The sequence below is a fragment of the Falco biarmicus genome, chromosome W, assembly GCF_023638135.1.
Source record: "Falco biarmicus isolate bFalBia1 chromosome W, bFalBia1.pri, whole genome shotgun sequence".
NCBI classification, from domain to species: domain Eukaryota; kingdom Metazoa; phylum Chordata; class Aves; order Falconiformes; family Falconidae; genus Falco; species Falco biarmicus.
Window position 1 is genome coordinate 23,197,647 of NC_079310.1, and position 12,698 is coordinate 23,210,344.

The following is a 12,698-nucleotide window of genomic DNA, read 5'->3' on the forward strand; positions in this document are numbered from 1 at the left end:
GTACCAGATCATTTAAGTGCACAGAATAAACTTATCCTAAAGACCTTACACTAAATAAAGAAAATAGATGATTGAGGAAAGAAGAAGGAATTTAAGCACAGAGATAAAAAGGCCATTTTCCCCCATATAATCTTTTGAATTTCAAAAATTTGCTATATCATCTGCATCAGTAAATTTTAAAGTTCAAAATATTATTTTAAATCATGTCTTCAATAGTAAAATATGTTTCTGGATTCAGAGGTTAGATTAGAAACAGTCATTAAAAAGTGATAATGCTCCATAGTGGCAGGTGTCGTGGTTTAACCCCAGCCGGCAACCAAGCACCACACAGCCGCTTGCTCACTCCCCTCCACCTGGAGGGGTGGGGAGGACAATTGGAAAGGGATGTAAAACTGGAGGATTGAGATAAGAACAATTTAATAATTTAAATAGAATAAAAAGGTAAGAACAACAATAATAATAATAATGACAACAGTTATAATGGAAAGGTGGGGAAAAGGATAAAATCCAAAGGAAAAGGGAGAAAGGAAACAAGTGATGCACAGTATAACTGCTCACCACCCGCTGACCAATGCCCAGCCAGTCCCTGAGCAACAATCCTCAGGCCCCGGTTAACACCCCCACAAGTTTATATACCAAGCATGATGTCCCATGGTATGGAATACCTCTTTGGCTGGTTCAGGTCAGCTGACCTGGCTGTGTCCCTTCCCACTCTCTTGTGCCCCTCCAGCCCTCTGGCTGGCAGGGCCCAAGAAACCAAAGTCTTTGACTTAGTATAAACATTACCCAGCAACAACTAAAAACATCAGTGTGGTTATCAACATTATTCTCACATCATAGCCAAAACACAGCACTGTACTAGCTACTAAGAAGAAAGTTAACTCCATCCCAGCTGAAACCAGGACATCAGGCAAGCCAGGAGCCAAGAGTGACAGCAAGGCAGACAGGGCACTGACCTCACTAGCAAGTAGTGCAGTCCCACAATACCTGAATAAGGAGAGCATAGCAGCTCTGGTGACAGTGACCAATTTCAGCCACAGTCCAGTGATCATCAGGTAATCTTTAGTGATGAGGCAGGTCCAAGGTTAAGTCAGAAAGTAAAATTGGCAACTCAAAGTTTGGTCAGTCAGATGACAGTTAACCAAGGTCATACACAGTCCAGTGATCACCAAGCCAAGTCCATAGTGATGAGGCAGGTCCAAGGTCAAGCCAGGAAGTCTAATCTGTGGGTCAGTCTAGGCCAGGCACAGGCATGACTGCAATGTAGCTCATGCAGGAGGACCAACCAAGGGAGGGAACTTCAGCTTAAATTATGCTGCTTAGTGGAGCAGAGTGAGCTCACACTGAAAATTCTTCAACCTTTTTCTCTAACAGCTCAAACAATAGTTTCATGGCCATATAGCTGCTTATCAAAATTGGCCCTGAGCTCAGGTAACCAAACCCCCAGAGGGGAGGGGAATGAGCTCAGGGTTCTGACAGGTTTTCATATTAGATATCTCTCTTTGGCCTTGACCTAGGTTTCTTCTGAACTAGTTGTAACCTCTGCAGTTAGAATAAAGCTCTGGAACAAGGCAGCCCTAAAATTCTGGCTTGAAATTTTGTCCAGATCCCTTTTGAGTTGAATGGTGCTTAGCAGTAAGCTGACAAAATACTAGACAACCTTTTTTTTTAATGATACTGCATGCATTTTGCTTTAAAGAATACTGGTATTCTATATTTTCACCTTTTTGTTGGACTAATAAATGCTGCATCTGAAATGCACAATGGGGAATGCAGAAAATTCTGTCAACTAGCCCTGACTGTGTTTGCTTTTTCCTGAAGGTAAGCATCTGCTTGGAATGCAACAGCAGCAAATTACGTGGATTGAAACGAAAATGGATCCGCTGCTCAGCACAAGCAACAGTCTTGCATCTAAAGAAGTTCATTGCTAAAAAACTTAACCTTTCTTCTTTTAATGAGGTAATATTTTAATGTTTAAAACTGATTTTGCAAATGAAAGTCATGGATTATTTTCAAAACAGTGTCTTTGCTTCCAACCAGATTTTTTAAAAAACTAAAGCACACACTATTTCCTAATATAAAGGAGCAGAAAATGGCTATTTAAGTTGAAGAGCTGAATGCAGAGAAATAAGTTTTTCTCCAAATTTACCTCCCCCACTTTTAATTTAAGGATGCTGGTCATCTTCCCTTTTTTTCTCCCCCTCCAATACAATGGAGATGTAGCTCTTACTAGTTCTTGACTTTATACAGAGTTGGCAGTGCAGCTCAGTGTATTGTTCCATGACCAGTTTTAAAACATACCAAAAGGCTTGGTTATGTGTTTTACACCTGTGTTAAAACTGACTCCTGCAAGATACTTTGGTGGCCTTAAATGAAGGGATACACTGCCCTAGCAGAGATTTTTCACTCATTGCAGAGAATGGATTATAACACTTGGACACTACTGAAAGACTGATTTAATGGAAAGCAGCACATATACTTTCTTCTGCTTCTCTACTCTGAGTGAAACTCAGCCTTGTGTAGTATCAGCTGATGCCACCTTCTCTGCAGGGAGTACATAATGGACTGTTCATGGAAAGAAATCATGGTGGAGGGTAAGGGAAAAAAGAGGCTTTTCTATCCTCTGAAAGTTCTGTGATTTCAGATTCTAAAACTAGAACACACAATGTCAGGCACGTGAAAAACTCAGCCTCTGTTCCCTCTTTGTTGGTATTAGTCACAATCCCCCCTCCATCCAGTCTGACTCTCAATCTTGAAAGCTTCCAAGGATGGTGATGCCATGACCTCTTTGGGCAACTTGTTCTGGTGCTTAATTAACCTTTTAGAGATTTTTTTTCTCTTTATATCTGGACAGAACTTCCTCTGTTTCCATTGATGACTATTGTCTCTCATTCTCCCACCATACACCTCAGTAAAGAGCCTCGTTCTATCTTCTCTATAGGCTTCTCTTAGCTATTGGAAGGCTGTAACTAGGTCCCCTTTAAGTCTTCTGTTCTCTGAGATAATTAGGCCCAGTTCCCTCAGCCTCTCCTTATAGGACCTGTGTTCAAGCATCCTGACCATCTTGGTGACCCTTCGCTAAACTTGCTCAAGTTTATCAACATTTTTCTTGTAATGGAGGAGGCAAAACTAGATGCAGTATTCCAGATGTGGTCTAATGTAGAGGAATTGTAGAGGAATTATAGAGGAATGAAGGCAGGTTAATTAACATTGATAATATACAACTGTGGGTTTGCTTCAGGGGTGGTTGGTTGGCTGATGTGGATAATGTGCAGCCATGGCTGGTTCCTGCTAAGTAGTTAAATAGCTGTAAGGGGTATGGAAGAGGAGCACTGGATGAAGAGAGACCTGGAAGAAGCAGAGGGAGGAAAGAGAGTGTGCCCCCAGATGTAAGCAAGATAAGGAGAGGCCCTGGAAGAAGCAGAGAGAAGAAGGGGGCCCAGATGAGAGGAGGCTGGCTGGAAGAGGAGCTCAGAGAAGAAAGACTCTGGATGCAGCAGAGGCAAGAAGCATGGTGGACTGGCCTGTAAAGGATGAAGAAACAGCATGGACAGTAGATGAATTTTGAAACCTTGTGAGGAACTGGTGGCTGTGCCAGGGCAAGACGTGGGAGCTACTTATTGAGGTTAACCTGGTATGTGATAGTAAAAATTGTGTTGTAGCTTGTTGGTTTGGATAGCGCTGTGACAATTGGTGCCCTATGTGAGGCTTGAACTTAGGACCTTCAATTTATGAGACTGAGTGTAATGAGCGGTGACAGCAGTGATGGCTGTGCCAGAGGACATTTGAAGTTTTGAAGCAGTGAAGGTGGTGCCCAACGTAGCGGAGACAGGCAGGGATAGCCTGCGACCCAGATCACATTGAGATAGGTGGGAAGAGCCTGGGGATCTGGATCAGAGAGCGGTAGAGGTGTGCCATTGGGATCAAAGAGAAGGAAGACTGACTGCCGTGGAGCAAAGAGACTGAGAGTAACAGGCAGTAGCGACAATATACACGACCAGATGTGGTAGTGGCCCGCAGTGGCAGGTCCAGAGCAGGTCTGGCTAGACAGCAGTGATGGCTGTGCCAGGGGAAGGTGTGGGAGCAGTGTGGTGCCGCAGGTGGCTCCTGCTGCCGCTTGGCCTGGCGGTATTCTTGCTGATGTTTATGTGCTTGTTGGAGGTGTCTCCACTTGTAGAAGAAATGGGCGACCACAAGGATGTTAAGAAGCTTTTCAGGACAAAGAATGATGTGTTAGTGCTGTATTCTAGATCTGCTACTGCTGAAAGCTCACTCAGGTTACTGTCCAGTGTGACCCAGGAGGTGAAAGTGCAAGATACTATAATCTCATCAGAACCTCCCTCTGAACAAAACAATCCCAGGTGTCAAGAGCATGAGAAGAAAAGTGATCAGCCCCCAGAAGCTGAAAAGCCCAAGATAAAAGTGAAGCAGGAATATGCGCATGAGTTCAGGGACAAGTTGTCTGGACTGTATGAGAAGTTTATTTGTGAAAAGGTTGTGATGATTGTTAAATACATAACGTATGAAATGTTAAGGGAAAAAAAAAAGGGGGTGGGGAATTATAGAGGACTTAAAGCAGGGGTCCTCAAACTACGGCCCGCAGGCCGGATACAGCCCCCCAGGGTCCTCAATCCGGCCCCTGGTATTTGCAGACCCCCCCCGCCCCTCCCCCAATGGGGGTTGGGGGGGAAAACCAAGCAGCCACAAATAACTTCCTGCCACTTCATCCGCACGCCAGCCCCCTCTTTAAAAAGTTAGAGGACCCCTGCTCTAGAGTCATAAAATGGAAGGCTTGAAGGGTTGTAAGGGGCCTTAAAGATAATCTAGTCCAACCCCTCTGCCATAGGCAGGGACATCTTTCACTAGATCAAACCCTATCCGACCTGGCCTTGAACACTTCCATTAATGAGGACCCACAACTGCTCTGGGCAACCTGTTCCAGTGTCTCACTGCCCTCATTGTAAAAAAATTCTTCCTTATATCTAATCTAAACCTATTCTTGTTCAGTTTAAAACTGTTGCCCCTGGTCATAGGGCTACTTGTCCTTGTAAAAAGTCCCTCTCCAGCTTTCTTATAGGCCCCCTTTAGGTACTGAAAGGCTGCAATAAGGTCTCCCCAGATCCTTCTCTTCTCCAGGATGAACAACCCCAACTCTCTCAGCCTGTCTTACATAGGAGAGGTGTTCCAGCCCTCTGATCATCTTTGTGGGCCTCCTCTGGACTTGCTCCGACAGGTCCATGTCTTTCTTATGTTGGGGGCCACAGAGCTGAACACAGTACTCCAGGTGTGGTCTCACAAGAGCAGAGTAGAGGGGGAGAATCACCTCCCTCGACCTGCTAGCCACACTTCTTTTGATGAAGCTCAGGATACGGTTGGCTTTCTGGGCTGCAAGCACACGTTGCCGGCTCATGTCTAATTTTTCATCCACTGGTATATCCTCAAGTCCTTCTCTGCAGGGCTGCTCTCAATCCATTCAGCCCCCAGTCTGTAGTGGTATTGGGGATTGCCCCAACCCCAGTGCAGGGCCCTGCACTTGGCCTTGTTGAACTCTGTGAGGTCTGCACTGCAGGGGCCTGCTCTTCAAGCCTGTTGAGTTCCCTCTGGATGACATCCCTTCCCTCTAGTGAATCAACTGCATCACTCAGCTTGGTGGTGTCCGCAGACTTGCTGAGGGTGCACTCAATCCCACTGACTGTGTCATTGATGAAGATATTAATTAGTTTTGGTCCCAGTATGGACCCTTGAGGGATACCACTCGTTACTGGTTTCCACTTGGACACTGTTCCATTGACTTCTTTCAGTTTACTGGCTGCTCTTCTGTTTATAAACTCCAGTATCCTGTTAGGCTTCATCACTGCCAGAGCACACTGCTGACTAATGTTCAATTTACTTTCAACCAGGGCCCCCAGGTCCTTTTCAACAGAGCTGCTACCCAGCTTGTAATGTCTCATGACTTTGCTGTTATTCTTGTTAAGTTTCATGAGGTTCTTGTCAGCCCATTTTTCTTGCCTGTTTAGGTTCCCTCTGAATGGCAGCTCCATCCTCAAGTGTGTCAGCTGCAGTCCCCCAGTTCAGTGTAATCCACAAGCTTGATGAGGTGGATTCTGTCTCCTCCTCTAGGTCACTGATAAAGATATTCAACAGTACAGGTCCCAGGATAGACCCCTGCAATACTCCACATGTCACTGGCCTCTGCTTAGAGTACAACCCATTAACAGCTACTCTGAGCCTGACAATCCACTTGGGTGTTCGCTCATCAGGTAGTCTACCCATCCAGATTATAATGTCCAAATTTGGATACAAGGATGCTGTGCAAGATGGTGCTGAAAGCCTTGCTTAAGTCAAGGTTGACAACATCCACTGTTCTTTCCTTATCCATGGATCAAGTTATTTCATTAAAGAAGGCAATCAGATTGGTCAAGCATGATTTTTTTCCCTTGGTGACTGGGAAATAGCTGGCATGGATTTACCTTTACCTTTGCCCAGATATGGTTTCCAAGAGAACTCACTTCATGACTGTCCTAGGGATCACCAAAATGAGGCTGATCAGCATCTAGTTCCCTAGATAGTCTTTCTTGCCCTTTTTGGAGATGGGTACAACATTTCTCTAGTCATTGGGTACTTTCCCTGATCTTTGTGACCTTTCAGTGATGATAGTGTGGCCTCACAATGACATCAGCAAAATCTTGTGGCACCCTTGGATGCATCCCATCTCGTTCCATGGACTATTATGGGCTGAAATTTCTCAATAGATCCCTGACTCGATCCTCCTCTGCTACTGGCAGTTCACCTTCTCCTTGAACCCTGTCTCTAGGCACAAAAAAGCCTGGGAGACCTTGTTGGTGAAAACCAAGGCAAAGGTGGTACTGAGTACCTCAACCTTATCTGCAGTCAATTGTCCACCCCATGCAGCAGTGGGTTTACATTTCCCTTGTTTATTCTTTTATTGATAATGTAGCAATAGAAGTTCTTGTTACCTGTGATGTCCCTTGCCAGCTTCAGTTCCAGCTGAGCTTTGGCTTTCCCCAAACTATCCTTGTATACCCAGGCAATGTTTCTATATTTCTCCTTTGTAGCTTGTCCTCCCTTCCACCTTCTGTGTATGTCCTTTTTATCATGAGCTCCCTGTTTAGCCAAGCTGGTCTCCTGATACATCTACTCATTTTTCTGAGTATCGTGATGGACCGTTCTTGTGTTTGGAGGACATTGTCTGTAAAGACTTGTCGTCTCTTGAGCTTCTTTGCCCTTCAGAGCTGTCTCTCATGGGATCCCACTTACCAGCTTCTTGAAAAAGTAAATTTCTGCTCTACTGAAGTCCAGGATCTCTACTCTGCTACTTGATTTCCTCGCTTCTTTCAGGATCTTGAACTTCGCTATTTCATGGTTGCTAGAATCAAGGCTGCCATTGATTATAATGTCCCCAGAAAGTTCTTCCTTTTTGGTGAGTAGTAGATCCAGCTGTGCGTCACCTATGTTTGGCCCATTAATCCGTGTTAAAATTTCTAATACCTTTCAGAAATCTGGGTTGCTTTCTTACTAATTACACCTTTTACTTTTGTGTTTAAACTCACTATTCCACTGCAGCAATCTCTGGTTTTACAACCTACTTGGCTCTTATTGAAATGTAAGAATGTTCATTCAACAGTATTTGTGTTTTAGAGTCATCCCTCCCCGTTTAAGGGCACACAGCATTTTTGTGGAAACAGTGTATTGGTATGTCCAGTGAGGAGGAAGGCCCTAAGGATGTGAACACTTGGTTGAATGCTATAGACAAATCCTGGTTTGAGTTATTGTCTGTCAGCTAAGCCATGTTAGTGGACTGCATACACATTCTTAGCTTTCTCAGGTTGTAGTACAGTACTGTTAGCATATGTTACTTTCATGGTGACTTACCCTTTCAGTGCACGTCACCTTGCAGTCAAATAGGCTAAGATCAAGCGCACGATCATCTATTGCAATTCAGCTGATGACTGGTCACATAATCTCACATTTGCTTATGAGTCCATACCCTTGCTTTTTCCAATATCAAGATCTTTCAAAGCTATATAGTTATAGTTGTTTTTACTTTTCTATAAAGTGTCTGAAAAAAAAAAAAAGCCCTAAACATTGATGTATAAGTGGGGGATAGCCTTTTAATAATTTATTTTCAAAGTAGGAAGTTAGTTGCTGGGTACTGTGTAAACAATTTTCATAGCATGTCAAAGGACTGTCTTTACGTGAGAATTGAGTTCTGGGTTTTTTGGTCTTTTTATTGGGCCTTATCTGAAGTGTATCGTTTCAAAGCCATGTTGTGTGTCTCACTGAATTAATTATTGCTTCTTTTTACGTCAGCTGGATATATTATGCAATGAAGAGATTCTTGGCAAGGACCACACACTCAAGTTTGTAGTTGTTACAAGATGGAGATTTAAGGTATGACACAACTGCTTTTCATCAAAATTTTCATGTTCCATGTAAATCATTAGCTAACTAAAGAACAAAGTTCATAAAGCATACATCATGCAGGGCTATACTGCAATAACTTCAAAATTATTACAATAGATATTTTTAAATGTCTAATAAACTATCTTTGAAATCAGATATTTTTCTTAATTCAAATGAGAAAAATGGGGGGAAATGTAAGATGTGCCACTAAGGAAAAGGGGAAGTTGATGGCAGATCTCTATTTGATAGTCATTAAAAATGTGTAAAGTAAAGGAGGCTGAAGCCATTGAGAGGGACATTTTTCTCAGCCATGTCAGTCAGATACAACTAATGTTACTCTGTGTAGATTATGAAACTGGTTACAGTGCAGAACAGACAAATATTCAATACATTCATATTCTGTAGTTTGGAAGCAAGAGCCTGAATATACTCATTAAAGGAGGTGGATGAATTAACTTTGCTCCCTAGTTCAGTTCAAGAGACTCGTAGCAATATTTAGTAGGCATAAACAAGGCTGGGGAAAGCAGCTGAGTGGGTCTCTTGGTTACTGATATTAGTTTCTTTAAACAAAACAAAACCAAAACTCCACACAAAAAACCTTAGAGCTGAATAGTAAATGATGGTGTATTCATATTGACCATAAATTATCACAGGTTATTTATGGCTACCCAAATAAAATGGCTCTAAGTGTCATGAAATGTCAAGTTGAACATCTAGGAAACAAGTCACATCTAGAGAATCAGGGTGTATGCAGTTTGGGAGTGATAACTTTGAAGAGGGGTTAGTGTTCATAATGGACATGCAACGCAACACAAGTTCCCAGGATAATACTGTGTTAGAAAGATGTAATACCTTTTGATGCATAAATAGAAGGGATGGTTGAGAATAGGAAGGCAATTTTTATCTGTCTATGAAGAAATAATTGATTTCAGATTGGGAAATAGAAGGTAGGAGATTGTGGTCAGTTATGACATATTCATGAATGACCTGGAAAAGAGGTTAAATAGTGAGGTGACACTGGCACCAATAGTTATTCAAGACAGTAAAGATAAATGTTGGTGATGAAAGGTTGCAGGAGGCCTTTACGGTACTGGATGACCAGGTGATAAAATGGTACCTAAAGTTCAATATGGGTAAATGTAGAGATGCATGCTGGGGAAAACATGTATCTGAACTTTACATATAAAAACGGTGGGCTCTGAGATGACTGCCATTAAACAGAAATCAGGTTTTGGGGTTAGACATAAAGATATTGGCTCGGTAATGGTCCAAGAAAAACCCAAATGAAATGCTAGAAATTATTAGGAAAAGAATAGCAAGCTAAATGAGCACAGCCATGTCTCTGTATAAATCCACTGTTTACCTATACCATGAAGACTGGTACAGTCACGAGTGGCATGGAAAAGGCAGCAACTGTAAACTGTCTTATTCTGTGAAAGAGACAAAGGATATCAAGTGAAACTCATAGGTATGAGGTTCAGAACGTACAAAAGGAAGTGATTTTATTGTAAATTCCATTTACCCTGATAGGGGATTGAGTTGGGAGAGACACAGATCAAAACCAATATTCATTAATAACAAGTTTTATAAATCATGGAATCATAGAATACCAGGTTGGAAGGGATGTCAAGGATCATCTTGTCCAACCTTTCTTGGCAAAAGCATGGTCTAGACAAGATGGCCCAGCACCCTGTCCAGCCAAATCTTAAAAGTGTCCAATGTTGGGGAATCCACCACTTCCCTGGGGACGTTATTCCAATGGCTGATTGTTCTCATTGTGAAAAATTTTCCTCTTATGTCCAGTCATAATCTCCCCAGGAGTAACTTGTACCCATTACCCCTCCTCTTTTCCATGTGACTCCTTGTAAAAAGGGAGTCTCCATCTTCTTTGTAGCCACCCTTTAAATACTGGAAGATGGTCATAAGTTGTCCCCTAAGCCTTCTTTTCTCAAGGCTGAACAAACCCAGTTCTCTCAAGCCTTTTCTCATATGGCAGACTTCCCAGTCCTTTGATCACCTTTGTGGCCCTTCTCTGGACCCTCTCCAGCCTGTCCACATCTTTTTTCATAGCGGGGACCAAAACAGAACATAGTATTCCAGGTGCAGCCTGACAAGCGCTGAGTAGAGTGGGATAATGACTTCTTTATCTCTGCTGGTGACACCCTTGTTGATGCAACCCAGCATCCTGTTGGCTTTCTTTGCTGCAGCAGCACACTGTTCACTCATATTGAGCTTGTTGTCCACCAGGACCCCCAAGTCCCTTTCCACAGAGCTGCTCCCCAGTCAGGTAGATCCCTGCCTTTGCTGCACTCCTGGATTACGTTTTCCCAGGTGCAAGACCTTATGTTTGTCTTCATTGAATTTCATAAGGTTCTCGTTAGTCCACTCTTCCAGACTATCCAGGTCTTCCTGCAGGGTGGCTCTCCCTTGCAAAGTGTCTGCTTCCTCACTCAGTTTGGTTTCATCAGGCTATTATTAGTAGGAGATAACTTTATATGGTATATTGATTTATTCCTTCACACACTTGGTCAGTTACCTAGTTGGAGAAACAGCAGGGAGACCAACCCCAGCTGTATACTCAGAAGCAGTATGTCATATTGACATGCCAGTGGCTTCTAGGTAGGTGTTCAAACAGTCTTTTATGACACTTTTCCTGTTGATACCCAAGTTAAACTTATGGTATTGGCAATTTTCATTCAGTTTACATAATTACATGATATTTCATTAGCTGTATAATTATAAGCATAAATATTTTTATTCTATGATTATCAAAATTAATAAAACTATCCATTCAAATGTGATTAACCATACAACAGGGTGCCTTAAGAGATATACTAATATTTCCTTAAAGTCTTATCCCTTAAAACTTTTTACCCGATATCTTCTTATAACATGTGACAGTGATGAAATGTTTCTCATTCCTTATATAATTGTTTTGTTAACCAATATGTTCTCTTTTATCATGAGTAAGATTATATTTACAGTAGATCTTTCCCAATTCTATTAAGCATGTACATTTTACAGTATCTTGTTAGGTATCCTAATATAATTGTCACCTAATGTAGCACCAGTACATGAACAGTGATATTCCTGGTCACTACTGAAAAAGTTAACACATGATTGTAACGATCAAACCAGTTTCATCTAGCTTTCACCGTTGATATTAGTGGCTTGATCTGACCCAAAGTTCTCAGCTAGCCTCACCATGCTTTTCCCCTTCATATATTTATTCTTGCAGGTTCTCTCATAACTTAGTGATTTTCTCAGATGTGTCCCAAGGTTATGCAGCTGTGTAGCATCAGAGCTGGGCTTTTGATTCTTGGAACACAGGCAACTAAATAGTTGGGGGAGGAGAAAAAGAGAAATAGCAGAGGAGAAATTACACAGTTGTTCACATAAGCAGTCATCACATTCATGTATAGACTTCTACCATTCTTTCTTATTTTTTACTCTTACAGAAATGCTGGGTTTAGTGATTAAGTTCTAATTATTAGATATAAGTAACCTCCAATACCTGGCATAGATAAGTATCTCACTTCAGTGTTACTTCTATTCTGACTCAACCATAATATTTCACTATTCATTATATATTATCCTCTTTCAGACCTTGGTATATACACATGTAACCCACAATTATCTCAACCTGTTAGTATTGTTTCCCCTCTGTTTCAAATCTTTCTTTCTTTTTCCTTTCTTCTTTGATACCTCTCCCCAATTCCTTTTATATTTGCATATTTTCTTAAAAAAAATATTACTGAAATCAACAATTCTGTCACTAGTTCTGGCTGCTTCTATTCAAATTGTTTCTTTGAGCATTATCCTGTAAATAAAACTACAAAGGTTGTAAGGTTTTTATAACTTTAGAGCATTTTTACAAAGCTTTAACTGTGATCCCCCAGCCTGGGTGGACCCAAATCCTGAGTTGTTAACACTTAAATATGTTAGAGCTCTAAAAGGAGTCTTAATCCAAGTCTCTTAAACTGTTGTTATTACATTAAATAGTTAGACCAAGCTAAGCAAGACAAAGATGAGTTAGGTCACAGATTAGCTAACCAGTCATACAAAATTTTATTGTAATAATTACGGGCTACTCCAGTTAAACAGACAAAAATAAAGTTCCAAACAAGCAAAAATGACAAGTGAGGCCTATATCGAATTTGTGGCCTTGTTAGCAAAAGCAATGCCATGTTTCCTAGGCTACAAGGTCACTTCTCTTCCTCTCCTTTGGTAGTCCATGAGTCACAGGTTATTGCTCAATGAATCCAACAAGGATG

At 41.7% G+C, this 12,698-nt stretch overlaps 1 protein-coding gene across 6 annotated transcripts in view; it reads left to right on the plus strand.

The window, feature by feature from the left end:
* The window catches only part of LOC130141873 (polycomb group RING finger protein 3-like), a 145,253-nt gene that overhangs the window by 121,262 nt on the left and 11,293 nt on the right, over positions 1 to 12,698 (plus strand). For all 6 annotated transcript variants that reach the window (XM_056323141.1, XM_056323140.1, XM_056323138.1 and 3 more), the window contains 2 exons: positions 1,822 to 1,959; positions 8,332 to 8,412. In XM_056323141.1, coding sequence (XP_056179116.1) covers positions 1,822 to 1,959; positions 8,332 to 8,412 — 219 coding nt within the window. The remainder of the gene's footprint in view (positions 1 to 1,821; positions 1,960 to 8,331; positions 8,413 to 12,698) is intronic.